The sequence below is a fragment of the Dama dama genome, chromosome 25, assembly GCF_033118175.1.
Source record: "Dama dama isolate Ldn47 chromosome 25, ASM3311817v1, whole genome shotgun sequence".
Classification (NCBI taxonomy): Eukaryota; Metazoa; Chordata; class Mammalia; order Artiodactyla; family Cervidae; genus Dama; species Dama dama.
Window position 1 is genome coordinate 68,392,895 of NC_083705.1, and position 16,321 is coordinate 68,409,215.

At 48.9% G+C, this 16,321-nt stretch overlaps 1 protein-coding gene across 1 annotated transcript; it reads right to left on the reverse strand.

Annotated features, from left to right (window-relative positions):
* Positions 1–4,875: 4,875 nt before the first annotated feature.
* CCT5 (chaperonin containing TCP1 subunit 5) lies at positions 4,876–16,301 on the reverse strand. The gene is made up of 11 exons (XM_061129333.1): positions 16,113–16,301; positions 13,416–13,476; positions 12,722–12,886; positions 11,177–11,375; positions 9,345–9,537; positions 9,115–9,264; positions 8,790–8,909; positions 8,024–8,209; positions 7,266–7,403; positions 6,669–6,849; positions 4,876–5,445 (listed from the first exon to the last, which is right to left on the reverse strand). The coding sequence occupies exons 1-11, from the start codon at positions 16,215–16,217 to the stop codon at positions 5,318–5,320; spliced, it is 1,626 nt and encodes a 541-aa protein (XP_060985316.1). The 5' UTR covers positions 16,218–16,301; the 3' UTR covers positions 4,876–5,317.
* Between the last annotated feature and the right edge of the window lie 20 nt (positions 16,302–16,321).

A 16,321-nucleotide genomic window follows, 5' to 3' on the forward strand; every position in this document is an offset into this window, starting at 1 on the left:
AGCTCTCCCAGAACCCAGGCCCTCCTCCCCTCAGCTGTCATCCTGCCGTCCAGTGAAGGCCTGCTGGTGGGTGGGCAGCGGTGAGGGTGGAGCAGGATGAGAGTGAGGTGGGCGGGGAGGGGTCCCAGTATCCAGGCCCCTGGGTGTCAAGCTCCCGTGTGGCTTTGGGAAACTTGCCCGAATGTTCTGACCTCTGGTGGTGGTGGCGTAGTTGCTCAGTCGTCTGACTCTGTGACCCCATGGACTGTAGCCCTCGAGGCTCCTCTGTCCATGGGATTTCCCAGGCAAGACTACTGGAGTGGGTTGCCATTTCCTCCTCTCGGGGATCTTCCCGATCCAGGGATCAAACTTGTGTCTGTTACATCTCCTGCACTGGCAGGCGGATTCTTGACCACCCACACCCTCTAGTTTTTCTCAATGGGAAATCTACAAAATGAAGAGAATGACCTTATTTTGCAGAATAAACCCAGTCTCGTGTGGGCGTGTCATCAGGTACTGGTCAGGGGGCTGAGTTGTGGTTGCTTCTGACTGTGTGTCAGCCTGCCTTCAGGGGTGCTGCAAAGGAGAGGGGTGGCAGGGCCCGGGCTCAGGACCCAGAGGGGTTTGCTCTGTTCTGCTTTGTGAGGTGAAACAGTGACAGAGTTTATTTTTTGGGCACCATCTCCAGATAGTGACTGCAGCCATGAAATTAAAAGACGCTTGCTCCTTGGAAAGAAAGCTATGACCAACCTAGACAGCATATTAAAAAGCACAGACATTACTTTGCCAACAAGTCCACCTAGTCAAAGATGGTTTTTCCAGTAGTCATGTATGGATGTGAGAGTTGGACTATAAAGAAAGCTGAGTGCCAAAGAATTGATGCTTTTGAACTGTGGTGCTGAAGAAGAGTCCCTTGGACTGCAAGGAGATCCAACCAGTCCATCCTAAAGGAGATCAGTCCTGAATATTCATTGGGAGGACTGATGCTGAGGCTGAAACTCCAATACTTTGGCCACCTGATGCGAAGAGCTGACTCATCTGAAAAGACCCTGAAGCTGGGAAAGATTGAGGGCGGGAGAAGGGGACGACAGAGGATGAGATGGTTGGATGCCATCACTGACTCCATGGACATGACTGAGTAAACTCCAGGAGTTGGCGACAGACAGGGAAGCCTTGTGCGCTACAGACCATGGGGTCGCAAGGAGTCGGACACGACTGAGCGACTGAACTGAACTGAAGGGGCAGGTGAGGATGCAGAGGTTCTACCCCTGCCCTCGGGAGCTTGCTCCTGCTGTGCCCGCGGCTGCTGGCAGGAACTGCTGTCACCGTCACCTCCCGGGGCCAGGCCCTGGCTGAGCCCAGAGGAAAGGGCCCCAGAAGGCCCTGCATGGCGAGTCAGTGCTTTGACCTGGAAACGATGCTTCTTTCTGCTCATGGGCCCGAGCTGCTTACAAGGTCCCACCGGCCACAAGAATCCAGAAGTGTGATCTTGTCGGGTGCCCAGAAAGTGCTGGTGTGACAAATGAGCACAAACTCTGTGGCTTCAGGACAAATGTATGACCCCACGGTTCTGTGGACTGGAAGCCCAGGTTGGCTCAGCTGGTTTCTCCACTCGGGGTCTCATGAGGTCCAAGTGCAGGTGCTGGCTGGCCAGGCTCTGGGAAGGATCTGCTTCCAGATACAGCTGACTCTAGAACAGGCCTGAACTGCATGGGTCCTCTTGCAGATTTTTCAACAGTAAACCCAACAGTACCACATGTTTGATGTTGGCTGAACGCTCAGATGCAGAACCGAGCCCATGGAGGACCGGCTGTAATTTTTTCTTGCATTTTCAACGGCATAGATGGTCAGTGCCCCCACCTGTGCTGTCCAAGGGCCAGCTGAACATCCCAGTGTCAGGGACAGTTGTTCCCGCGGCTTAGGACCGAGCTCTCCTTTCCTTCCTCAGGGCCTGCACGCGGCCCCTGCCTCTCAGGGCCAGCAGGTGGGCGTCCAGTCCTTCGCCCCTGCCCCTCTCTTCTGCTGTGGTTGCATGGGGCCCACCCACATCAGCTTTCTAAGGTCTGCCAGCTAGTTTCACTCCACCTGCAAAGTCCCTTCACAGCAGCATCTGGATCAGTGTCTGACGGCACCACCAGGCTGAACCCGGGTGCAGAATCCTGCCTACCACAGGGAGGGGGGTGGGCGGGTGAGACTCTAGGTGGGAGCACGGAAGCTGGAAGTTCTCACAGTCAGCTTCAATTGTCTTCGAAACAGGAGTCAAGATTATAGTGCAAGTATTGATAAGGCTCTTCAGTGCTTATCTTCAGAACATGTGTTGTATGAACTGGAGTTTACTTCAGGTTGGTGCAAATTATGTAGCATCTCTTGGATTTGTCGATGACCAGGACTACTCATGAAGATTAGAGGTACTAACGGAGCAGTTCTCAAACATTTTGATTTCAAGATCCCTGAATACTCGTCAAGACCTGCAAAATGCCCTACCCCCTGCCGCCTGTTTATGCCAGTCTACACTGACTGGCATTTGATGTATTAATGTATTTTATATTTTCCAAAATGAAAAAAGTGGGGAGTAGCATTACTTTCCACTTTTGCAAACCTCAATGTCTCTCCTTACAGAGGACAGACAGAAGTTCTCACATCTTCTTCTAACATGTGCTCAGTCCCTCAGTAATGTCCAACTCTCCTCTCTGTCACCCCACGGACTGTAGCCCCTCAGGCTCCTCTGTCCACGGGATTCTCCAGGCAAGAATACTGGAGTGGGTGGCCATTCCCTTCTCCAGGGGATCTTCCCGACCCAGGGATCAAAATCACATCTTTGGCATTGGCAGGCGGTTTCTTTATCACTGAGTCACCTGGGAAGCTCTATTTCTGTGTGATTGCTTGTAATTAAAGATCAAGCCATTTAACAGACATCAAATAGGGGCTTCCTTGGTGGTCCAGTGGCTAGAACTCTTTCACTGCCAGGGGCCCAGGTTCCATCCCTGGCCAGGGAACTAAGATCCCAGAAGCTGAGTGGCCTGGCCAGAAAACAGAAGAATAAAGAACTCGCCTCCAACCCCTGAAACACTGAATAAAGCTGGAAGTACAGGAACTGGGAACCAACAGGAGTGCTGGGTCCTGTGTGGGGATGTGGCCTCGGGTCAAGGGCTTCACTGGCATGAGATGCTGCTGCTGCTAAGTCGCTTCAGTTGTATCCGACTCTGTGCAACCCCATAGACTGCAGCCCACTAGGCTCCTCTGTCCCTGGGATTTTCCAGGCAAGACCATTGGAGTGGGTTGCCATTTCCTTCTCCTATGCATGCAAAGTCGTTTCAGTCATGTCCGACTCTGCGACCCCATGGACAGCAACCCACCAGGCTTCTCTGTCCACAGAATTCTCCAGGCAAGAATACTGGAGTGGGTTGCCATCTCCTTCTCCAGGCATGAGATGGGGGTCAGCCAAAGCACAAGGGATGTAAACAAGCCATTTGGAACTGGAAGATAAAGGGTAACGTGGTACCTAGAAGAGGTGCTTTTCCTGGAAAGAATCAAAAGCATGTGAAGAACACATCTACGAGTTTGTTCATCAACCACATAGTTTCTTTCAACCAAAACCCTCCAGGAACATCCGTGGTTCCCTTTTGAGGAGTGGTTTAGTCTTCATTCAACCACAAACCGCTTCACGTGGGAGACTCTGGTTCAAAGCAAGCTGTTGGATGTTCTTCACAGGTTGAAATTCGCCCTTGTAAATCAACTCATCCAGGCGACTAGGTCAAGACAGTTATCTGAGTGGGTCTGTGTCTGCACTGAAACTAAACTTGAAATTGATGCATTCTGATGCTGCACCCAATAGGTAGTAAATTATAATTGAGCCACTTCAGAATCCATTTCACGATGAGATACGTACTAGGTTGTATGTTCATCAGGAAGAACTATGTTACTGCTCACTGCCAAGTTTCCTAGTGAAACCACCAACGCATTAACATGGAGCAAACACAAAGACCCAACAGTTAAGACTGGCCAGCATCCAGGTTCCCAGGAGAAACTGATGGCTCCAAACCCTCTCCCCTGGTGGCACAAGAGTGCCCTTCTTCATCACATCCTCTAAGAAGCATGCTTTTAGAAAAGCAAACACAAGCCAGCAGGGGGCAGAACAGCACGGGGAGATGGGACCCCAGGGAAGTCGGCCAGGGTCTGACCCTACTCCACTGAAGGCAGGCCGGAAGATGCTGGACAATGAGGCCATTTGTAAGATGTGAACAGCAAGAAGCCTTTCTCCATCACAGGGTGGTAACAGGTGAAGTGCTCGGAACACAGCCTGGCCTCTGCCAAGGGCTATGCCCCTGTGAGCCAGTACTTTTTAGTTGCCAAGTCATGTCGATTTACTTCTTGACTCCATGGACTGTGGCCTGCCAGGCTCCTCTGTCCATGGGGATTCTCCAGGCAAGAAGACAGGAGTGGGTTGCCATTTCCTCTTCTGGGGATCTCCCAGACCCAGGGATCAAACCCACAATAAGTAGAACTAATTCAGTACCAACCTATCTGCACATGGTGACTGCAAGGTGTTTCCTTCCACTCAACCCATGTTTTCTGTTTCACTCTAACCCTCACTTGCTTTGCTCCTCTGAGAAAACCCCAACCGGCTTCTGAATGGCCCTCCAAGCACCTGCGGGTGCCGCCAGCCTGTGCCCACCCTGGCCTCCTCTGCACAACGCTGCCCAGAACTCTGGGTGGAGCCAGGCCAGGACAAGGCCAGGGGACTGGGTGACGATCACAGGGTTAAGGCTGGTCTACGCAGCACTGTGGGGCCACCCAGTTAGTATAACCTAACAGCACAGAAGACAGCCCAGGCGTGTGCTGGATACTCATCTCTGAGGGTCTCCACAATCAAAGATTCACCCAGGTAGACAGATGCAGCACTTAAATAAATTTAATAGGACCAAGCCCATATTCCTCAATGTTAAAGTAAGTCTTGAGAACAAACCAAACGTTTAAAACTGTTTTTAAAAACAGGTCCTACATTTAAAAAAAAAAAAAAAAAAAATTTCAACTCAAACTCCTTCAATTAAGGCATTTGATGAATGTTATAGTGAATGTTTAACTTGAAGAGCAGAATATAAAGGCTGTTTAGAGTTCCCTTTAATATAACAAATACAAAACCTTGTGAGATCATACCTCTACACTTTCATGTCTCTGAACAAGTGAAACTATGGCTACCAAACAGCTACTGTTGTCACAGCATCTACTACAGTGTCTGATACGGGACGTAACAATAAATAGCTGTAGATGCAGCACAAGACACCTATTTATTTCGTCACAGTAGTGGATCTTACTCATTTTACTCTAAATTCTCTCTTTACTCTTCAGATTCTCCAGGCTTACGGATGTCGTCAATCTTCAAAATCATTCTAACCATTTGTGTTGCGAGAGAGATCTGTTGCTTTTTGCCGATCAAGGTTTCTATGACATGTTGATGTTTCATATCTGAAAAACACAAATTCATTATTCTAAAACAGCACACTCCTAGCATTAATGGAAAGTGAAAGTCGCTCAGTTGTGTCTGACTCTTTGGGAACCCCTGGACTGTAACCCGCCAGGCTCCTCCATCCCTGGTGATTCTTCAGGCAAGAATACTGGAGTGGGCAGCCATACCCTCCTCCAGGGAATCTTCCCAACCCAGGAATTGAACCCAGGTCTTCTGAATTGCAGGCCGAATCTTTTGTTTGAGCCACCAGGGAAGCCCGTTATCATTAATACTTTTTATGAATCAGAGAAAAAAAAAAGACATAGAACTTTGAAAGCCACTAGTCCCGGTTATGTTTTCAGAAGAATACAATTTCATTAGTTCCCAAGACATTCTGGAATGCGGGCCTGGTCACTGGAGCACTTGGAGGACAGGGAGCCCTCTTCCATGACGGTGAGTTTCTCAGTGACTTGCTAAAGAGGGAACCATTCAGCGACGTCTCACCCCACAACGTTCCCTACGCCGTCGGTCAGTAAGACCAAAGTGAGTGAGGCGAGACGGTGCCTGACAAGGAAAGTTGCTTCAGCAAAAACCCAGACATTCAAGTTAAAGAAATGTTAACTGTCTGACAAGAAGTTGCTGCTGTTACTAAATCCTCAGGTTGGTAACCTAAAATCCAGAACACATCTGCAGTTCTGAGTTAAAAAAAAATAAGCCATCGGATTCTGTGGTCAGGATTGAGACAGAACCCCCAAGACAGCCCAATGAGTACAGAATCTGGGGATTCACCAGGACCACCATCCCTACATGCTAGGGCTGTGCGACCTTTTCAGTGATGAATGATGGAAGTACTACAGAAGTCACAGCACACACTCCGTTTGTAAAACACCCTATGATTTACGGGACACGCCCACAGAATCAGCAGTAAACTGAAAGTCAATTTCAGAACTATTTTATATGACATACAGAACCCACACTGACATTTATGTAAAAGAAATGAGATGGGAATGATTTTCTACAATGGAAATCACCTTTGGAATAAATACTGCACTGCAGTTTTTTGTTGTAGCTTGCTAAGACCAGCATCCTAACAATTCCCCAGATAATTACATCCAACACTAGAATTAAGGACCTGGATACCTGAAGCGTGTTCAAGAATTTAAAAAGCCAGGATGAGTTCACGGTACACATCATGTAGCACGTAATCCCCCAGTTTAGGTCAGACCGCAGCCCAACGCCTCACCATTGGTCCCCTTGTGCAGACAGTCGATCCCAAGGGCAGGGTTCACCTCCTTCACTTGTCTGGCCCGGACCTCAGTCATGGTCTGGATGGGGTTCATGCCGCTATTCTCGGCGAGCGCCATGGGGATGACCTCCAGTGCATCGGCGAAGGCGCGCATGGCGTACTGCTCCAGGGTCGGGCACTGCAAGGGCACAGGGTCACGTCAGCTTTCTTGACAGAACCCCCAGCAGCTATCTGGGGACATTACAGAAAGGCACCCTTGGAAAAGCTAACTCGGGACGAGTTTTCAGAACAGGCCGTAACATGAGTGCCGCTATTTATGAGGGCAAGGATGCAGAAGGTACACATCAGAAGTCAAGAAAGCCAGTCTTCCCGCTGCACCTTTAGTTACATCTGAGCAATTCTCAATTCCAGGTAACACTAAGTGTGCAGAGATCTGTGTCAAGGCTGCAGTCTGAAAAAGGCTGACACACGCTGGCCTGTGGTAACCTGCATCCACCTCCACAGGCACAAGGATCAGCTCAGATTAAAGTCCCGGCGTCCAGCCCCCACCGCACACCACGCGGCTGGTCCCACACCGTGGTCAGAAGCCCTCACCTTGTCAGCCTCCTGGCTGACCGCCAGGGCGCAGGAGATCTCCGCAGCGCCCCCGCCGTACACCACGCGGTTGTCCCGGATGAGGTTTCGGATGACACAGAGAGCGTCGTGAAGGGAACGCTTGGCCTCCTCGATGATCTGGGGAAAGCAACACTGCCTAAGTTAACGGTTCCTATCTTCATTCTACTTTTCCCCCCTATAATGTACTTAGGGGAAAAACTCCCAAATACCGGGCAGCCTAGGCCTCACTCCAGGACGTATGACCAAGTGGTGAAGGGGGTCAAACAAAAATGACAAAGCAACACCCTTACGACGAGTCTTACTCACCGTGATCCGCTAGAAACCTGTCCCTGGAGTGTGGAGCGCGCACCCACGCTCTCCCAGGTCCCCATTTCTACCTGAGACCGAGGAAAGGCAAGTGTACCCCGTAGGCCCAACAGTGGAACATGGTCTTCAGGGTTTTACACTGTGACCCCACTTTATTTCTGGGGGGGGCAGGTAGGGGAGGGGCCCACACTGCATGGCTTGAGGGATCTTAGTTCCCTGACTAGGGATCGAGCCCAGGACCCAGCAGTCAAGAGCAGAGTCCTAATACTGGACTGCTAAGGAATTCCCGAGGTGTCCCTGCTTCTCCAAGAAAGATGAGCCTGTCCTCCTCAAAGTGTCCCAGCTAAATACATTATGCGAAAAACCCAACCACATTCCAGATCAGAAAAAATGCAGGAGAAAAAATGCAGGACAAAGAAGTGAGTCCTCACCATCTTATTTCCTCCTCTGATGAAAATGGTGACGGCTCTGGAGTTCTTACACTGCTCGATGACCAGCATCTTGTCTTTGGTGGTCCCAAACGAGATCTCTTTCACAAGACCTGCAAAGCCCAGCTTCTCAGCTGTGAGCTCTGAGAACCGAGGGACGATGCGGCCGCCTGTGGCGATGGCGATCAACTGCCGGGAGGAAGGGAAAGACCAGCATGGTGAACGCGGCACTCTCAACACCAGACCACAGATGGGCCGAACGTGACCCAAGACCGGCCGTGCTCCCTAGAACCACTGCCGAATCCAGCCCAAGTATCAAGGTCCAGCCCAATGCCTTGTTCAGGGAACAAGGTTCTGAAGGGTGGGCGGCCTGCCACTATGACCCTGCACACTCTCTCAGCTCTCCCCCTTCCCCTCTCGCTCCCATGAGGACCAACTAGGCTGTGTCTGCAGAGCCACAGACCATGTCTGGGGCAGCTCTGAATGTTTATGACCCTGACACAGAAGTGCACAACCAGTCAGTCTCCCACCTCAACAGGCCAACCAGACAGCAGAGAGAAAGGAAAGCACGTGAAAATGCCACACCAGAAACTCATGTACAAACAGGAAGAAAGATTCTAGCATTTTCCCCTCTTGCAGCTCAGCCTCTGGTCTGTGGAGCCTCAGCACAGCGTGGGAACCACAGCAGGGTGTGGTCACAGTGGCTTCGAGCAGAGATGCTCCACGAGCTCCAGCCCTGCACGCAGTGTCCTTGCAGGGGGCTTCCTACCTCAATTTCAGGTCCTCCGACCCAGCGAACTGCCGGCAGGTCATTCTGGAGAAGTAAATGATTCGCTTCATCGTCAAAGCCCCACTGGCAAATAGCTAGGTTAGCACCAGTTTCTTTAATCTGGGAAAGAAATGCCACAATCATGTTAACAGAAGTATTCTTTGTGCTCTTCTATTGGAAAAAAGGTTGAAACCAAGGCGAGAAACATAGCTGGGTGTATAGGTGGGAGCATTAGCGTACAGAAAAGAGAAAGAACTACACAAGTGGCTGTGTCCTGTCGGCCCCAGTGAGCGTAAACCTCACTGGGAGCTGCGGTGAGGCGCACCTGCCGGATCATCTCCTCAAACTTCTCCTTTTCGTACTTCTGGAGGGCTTTAAAATCTTCCACAGATGTCACATCCAGCTTATGCTTCGTCTTTGGTTTCGGGGGCTCAAATGGACATGTGAGGATTGCAATCTTAGCATCTTCCACTTGCTGCAGGAAGAGACAGAAACATATGAACTACCTGGAGGGCTCAAGAGGGAAAAGCCTGATGCCATGGAGGCAGGGCTCACCTTGGGCATCTGCGGGTGACTGAAGTCCTTGTCCACGATCACGCCCTTGATCAGCTTGGTGTCCTCCAGCCGCCCACCCACCTTGCCTTCTACCTTGATGAGCTCGAAGTCAACATCCCTGCGCTGCATGTCAGCCACGGTGAGGACGGCGTTCACAGCAATCTCGGCCATTTGCCGGTGACAGCTGTTAACCCTGAGGGGACACACAACACTAACCTCTCATGTCCACTCAACAGTGACTGCAGCCAGAGAGAACACGTGCTGTGAACTCAGATGACATGACATACTGTGACCCACAGGTATCATGTAGAACTAACCACGTGCAGGGTCCCCAGGGAAGAGTGTCACCATGACCTGCGCTTTCAGCAGTCTGGGAAGGGACGCTTAACCCGGGTCCAGGGACCCCAAAAGGAATCATAAACTGGGATGGGAAAAAACTGTTAATAATAACTGAAATGTACTATTTTCTTCCATTATAAATGTACACTAAAAGACCACGAACGTATACCAAGAACCAAAAATTTACCAAGACTACTATTTTGTAATACCACTAACACTTTCAAGCCAAAACAGAACAGGAAAGAGATGAAACCACCAAGGAGAAGCCAATCTTATCTATGGGAAGTGCACCACTTAACATCTCAAGAGACTGCTCGATAATTTCACATCTGATTCTGAAAAAACCACAAGGCAACTGTAGCCCTCCAAATACAGTGCCTGGAATCCTAAGTCACCTGGAAAGACAGCCAAGAAACTAAAATACTGTGTCCTAAGTAACTGACATACAATGCTTCACCTTATGTTGAGTGTACCTGGCCCTTGTTGGTCCACTTGAATGTTTTCTATAGTAAAGATCTATGCTTACTGGAGTTTTCTAAAGACTTGCAAATGAAGCTGAGTCAACTTAGAAAGCAGTAACACAGAATGTGTGCATTTCAAGAAAGGGTAATGCCTTCCTTCCAGGAGAACCAGAGTGCTCTTCTTGCAATAGAGGCCACCCTGGACAGTCACCCCTGCCCAGAAGTGGTCTCCGCTCAGACTTGTGACAAGACGACAGCTGGCACCATGAAGGACAGAAGGAAGCAGCCGTCTCTGCTGCACTTGCCCTGCCCTCTAAGTTGAGCCCATGTCATCCTTTAGGGCACAAATTTAAAAACTTCCCGAACTGATGTGGATTAAGACAAATGGTGCAATAAGGTACCTTACATTAGGTTTTTACACTACATTGTAACAAGAGCCCCTAAGTCTCCACTGTTGTTCAAGTTGAGTGTGCCCCGTGGCTGAGGCGGCTGAGTCTCTGGGGGCAAGAGCTGTCTTGTGTCCCCAAGACTCAGTAGTAGGCCTGGCAAGTAATGAGTACTATGTAAATGTTAACAACAGCCAATGGAAGACAATTTCAAGACTGCCCTTTCATACTAAGGAAAATTCTGGATCATTAAATTCCTTGTCGAATGAATAAAGAGAACCTCTCCACTAAAATGCTTCCCAGCAAAGAAACGGTAGAAACTGTTACAAAAAATGAGTACTTCCCACTTCCCACTAGTAGGACCCTGTCCTACCCTAGCCTATCCTGAGAAGTAAAGAACTATATAGCTTACACAAACATCAAGAGGACTGAACCAAACCTGGAAATCCAGCCTCCAACAAAAACACAAAATGCCCATGTTTATACCAGCAGTAACGAGAAAGTAAACCCAAATAACAAAACCAGAAAGGCAGCTCATAAATCAGGATGAAGCCACTGTGGATAATCCTGAGCTGTCTTTAAGACACAGCACACGAGCACTGCCTCCTGCGCGAACGCGCCCTGCAACCCCGCACTGTACACGCACACTTTGGAGCCCAGCGTGGTCTTCGCCGTCTGGATCAGGGGCTCAGTGTTCCTCATGTCGACAAGGACACTGTCGCTGATCTTGTCCAGGTGCTCGATAGCGATGCGGGCGGCCTGCTCGTAGCCGTCGGCGATCCTGATGGGGTGAATGCCACGGTCCAGCAGCTGCTCGGCCTCTTCCAACAGGGCGCCAGCCAGGACTGCAGGCGAGACAGCACACCTGGCTCAGGCAACCGCTAGAGCTCAACACACATGAGACGCTGTCCGGGACGCACGAAGGTTCCAGACTCAAGCTCAGTGTCTCAGAGGGGAAGGCCATCCCTAAAAACGGAGCCTCGCGTTTTGGTTCTAACACAGTTCTAACAGGCACCCCTCATAGGTGGATGCTCAACTCTCAGTGACATACAGGATGCAAAGAACGTAATATACAAACCATTTTTATAAGGGAAAAAACCTTCCTGTTTCCTAGGCCAAGGATTTCTATTCAGTGAAATTCATGCCGGCATCCTACAGTAATAAAATTTGTTTACTATCCTTCCCCGACCTGTTGCCTTCTCCTCTCATTTTAGCACCACAAAAATAAGTTTGAATATATTGCTGCACTCCAAGTACATCCAGAACAGTGTTTGCTTCCCAACAAATGTATAAAATACTTGCTGAATAAGTTAATTCGAATTTCAAATGCAGAAAAAGTAACACTGAGGATATTCATCTCATCAATCCTTCCAAACTTAAAAAAATTTCAAACATTCAAAAAAAATTTCAAGAGTAGTATAATGAATACAATTTACTTATTAATAATACTTTGTTGCATGGTTTCTTTACATACGCATGCTTTTTCTGTTCAATGATTTGAAAATTAGTTGCAGAAATCAGACATGTCACTCCTGAGTATTTTAACATTCAGCTCCTAAGGATAGGCACAGTCTTCTGCATTGCTGTAACGTAACTGTCACACTCAGGAAATCTTGATGCTGACGTTGGTAAGATACTAATACATAACCCACAAATGACCCCATGTGTCCCAAACATCCTTCAGAGCTTGGAAAAAGAAATCTGGCACCCAACCAGGTTTCACACGTTAGAGCTGCTGTCATTTCTCTTGAGCTCCCTGAATCTAGATGAGCTGCCTTACTCCACTCCCCACTCCCTTCCTGTTCTTTTACATTGACACTTTTTTTTCTTTTACATTGACACTTTTGAAGAGCCTGGGCCATTTGTCTTGTATGGTGTCCTTCCACATGATTTGTCAGACTGTCTCCCCATGATGTGATTCAGAATAAACACTTAGCAAGCATGTTAGGCCTGTAACATTCTTTGCGACCCCACAGACTGTAGCCCATCAGGCTCCTCTGCCCATGGAATTCTCCAGGCACGAATACTGGATTGGGTAGCTATTCCCTTTCTCAGGGGATCGTCCCAATCCAAGGATCAAAGCTGGGTCTCCTGGACTGCAGGTGGATTCTTTAATGTCTGAGCCACCAAGAAAGCCCTTAATATTAAATAACTCCTCTCAAATGAGACAGGATATTTTGCTTTTTCTTACCAACCACTCCTGTGGTTCCATCTCCAATCTCATCATCCTGTGATTTGGACAGTTCAACCATCAGCTTGGCGATCTGGTGGTCAACATCCATCATGCTTAAGATGGTGGCGCCATCATTGGTCACAGTCACGTCACCATCTTTATCCACCATCATCTTATCAAGCCCTAAGAGACAATTGTGTTTAAAAAGACTGAGGGGAAAAGAAAGAACCTACATTAAACCTATAAAACAGTTACCCTTACTTCTTGACCCAGTACCTTTCTAGCAGCTTATTACAAATAATTCAACATACATGAAGGAATATCTCCATGAAGACCTTTTTAGATTGGCTAATTTAAGCAAGACATTGAAACAATTTAATGATGGCTAAAACTAGAGAAATTGCAAAAAAAAAAAAAATTATGGAGCATCACTAAATGTAATATCACAAAATATAATGTTGCAAAAGACAACAGCTATGATTTGGAAAATGCTAATGAAATTATGTCAAGTGGAAAAAACACACAACCTAAATTTGGATGTAGCATTATGACTTTTAACTGTGTTGAAGGTCTGGGATACATCCTAAACATCTGACCTTATTAGGGGGAGGATGCCCCACCCCCCGTCTCCTAACTTTCTGTAAACAGATTGAATTGACTACTTTATGTTATACAACTTTCGTTAAAAAACACAAAATGTTAAGTCTCTTACCATTTGGTCCAAGTGACGTTTTCATTGTATTTGCTACAGCCTTTGCTGCCATTATATGAGACTAAATGAAATAGAAAAAGCCAATATTCAAGTTAGACATAATTTTAAGAACATATCGCTGTAGAACTCACTTATGACACAGCTTCTATTCTCTAGAAAAGGCAGCAGACAGGGTCACATCTACCTGTGAAAACTGCACAACTCCTAGTGTCAGAGAAGACAATTCTTGTGTAAAAGAACAGAACCAAGTGCTCTGTGTTCTCTCTATAACCCTCAACACATCTAATGAGGCAGGTTCTCCGGGCCCATTTTACAGCCAAGAGCAGGGACAGTCTGACCCGAGAGGCCGTGCAGGACCACTGTACAAAGCTAACTCCGTGGGAGGAGTCCAGCCGTCTACACACAACACCCTGAACTGTCACGCCATGGATTAATACACTCCTCTCCCCAAAGGTCCAGTCAGTACACAACCCACAACCAAGAACTGCCCACCAAGGGGGTCAATGCTGAAAATAACAGAAGCCCGAATGCATCCTTTTTCCTTTCCATAAATTACGCTCATATTCCCTCCAAATACCTTGTTCCCTGTCTTTCTGCTCCTGCCCTCACCAACCTAACTCTGACCCACCACACAATGCAGATTTCCAGGGTCTCTCATCACCTTCAGGTTCACCCCCCCACCCAGCGGGCCATCCATCTTCCCAAATGTGCTGCTTTCCTCAGTCCCCACCCTTAAATGAGTCGCCAGGACTCCGACAGGGCCAGGACTCCGACTCTCAAGTCTGTAAGCTCCAGGTGTTCTTCAAAGTCAGACCTCGCTCTGTTCCAGTGAGGGCGGCTAAGGCCTGCTCTCCAACATGCCCTCTGACCCCCGAAGTCTTGATGCACTGAAGACCTCCGCTCATTAAATCCTGACCAGTTTACAAAGCAGTTTAATGCAATGTTCTGTGAGGCCTTCCCTTGCGACCCAAGCTCACAGGTTAACAAGACACAAAGTTCACTAGTTCGTAAAAATACTGGTTATTCTTAAAATACATCTTTGACTGATAGGTCTGCACAATGAAATATTTAAAGAATAATGACCACAGGCAGGTGGTTCTTAACCAGGGGCGAATGTGCCCCCAGGAGACGTTTGGCAATGCCTAGAGACATCCCTGGTTGTCACAATCAGGGAGGGGACCACAGAGGGTGGAGGCCAGGGTGCTATTAAGCACCCCGTACAGGACAGACCCCATAACAAAGCAGGATCAGCCCCGAGGCCACGGAGCAGGCTCTAGACTACTGGCTGCACTGTCAGACAGACGTGGGTTTGAACCCTGGTCCTGTTCTTTACTAGCTCTGGGGCCACATTTCTCTTTAAGACCTGTCTCAAGAGACCGAGGATTACAAAGATGTGGCAGAGGCAAAATCACCTGTGGCTTCTGTTATCCTGGTATTTTGGGTGCATGTACTGGGTGTTACTTTCTCTGCTGGTTGCTTTCCATGAAACTCAAAACTGAACACATAACACAAGTGGTTTGAGTACCTACCATTGGTCAAAGGCTGGGTGGCCACTTCTTAGGTTACCCCATTTAATTCTTGTCCTCCGCTTGACAGGGGTGTATTGGCCCCACTGGGAAAGGAGGTTGCGAAAGGATGTGTAACTTGCCCTAAGTGAAACAGCCTGGGGCAGAACTGTAGCGCTTAATTTAAGTAAAACCTCAAGACAAGGGACATCTCAGACCTGATGACACGGTCATACACACCAACTTCATGGATTCCATCCCAAACACCACCTCCTCAGGTACAGTTCTACTTAAACTGTGATTCTGTTCAAACCCCTGTCAACGGCTCCCTCCCATCCCCGAGGATAACAAGGTCATGTCAAGGAGCTCAAGAACTTCCACCTTTTCCACCCTGCAGCTTAGACTATGCTAAAACCAGATTGCTGTCTCCTCCAAGGTGCCAGGCGTTCTCCTGCTCTTGCTTTCCCTCTCCCTAGCAGCTAGCTCTCCCCCATCCAGAACACTACTCCATCCCCGACCAAAAGCCAATGCTCTACCCAAAGTCCTAATGACCGCCTCTGACTTTTTACCTGCACACACGCCCTCCCAAAGCTGGTGATTCCGGTCACACACTGTCTTGTACTACGGTTACTGGTGACCACCTTTCACTCTTGCAGCTGTATTTTTTTCCTTAAAAGTGTACGTTTTTAACTTTTACGAGACCACACCCAGGAATACGCCATGTATAAAGGGACTCAAAAATGAAATGGCTAAACCTTTAGGATGCCACGACGAAAATGACCCTCATTTCCTTTGAGGCCGTTGCAGGGACACCGACTGAACGTTAAGAGCCAGCGTCCTAACCGCCCAGGTGACCTGAGAACACCTCTCCTGCATCCTATTGACGAAAACACTGTTCGGAATGCCTGCAGGTTGGAGAAACCAGCGAGGACGCGCCTTCACCGCCTGAGAATTCAAGCAGCCGCACCCAACTCTGAAGAGCACCCGCGGGCCACCCTAATCCACAGATGAGACTAAAGGCTTATACGTCGATTTTTCCCAGGCGCGGGGTGACGGACTGGAGACCAAAGGGGGCTCTCTCAAGCTTCCCCCGGAGCACATGGCAGAACCCCTCAGACATTGCGCAGGCGCAGAACCACCGGCTTCGGCCGCCTCCCCTCATCCCACCGCCAGTGCGTCCCGGGCCCGTTACCTTGAGGGCCTCAAGTCCCATAAGACGAGACTTGCGGTCCTGATCCTTGATGATGAGGAAAGGACGGCCATATTCGTCGAAAGCGAGGGTCCCAACGGACGCCATGATGCAGCAGCAAGAGTTACTCTCCCTCAACCGGCGGAGACCACGCCGGAACCCAGAGCCCGCCTTCCTCTCGCGGGAAGGCGCAAGAGCTCGCGCAGACGCAG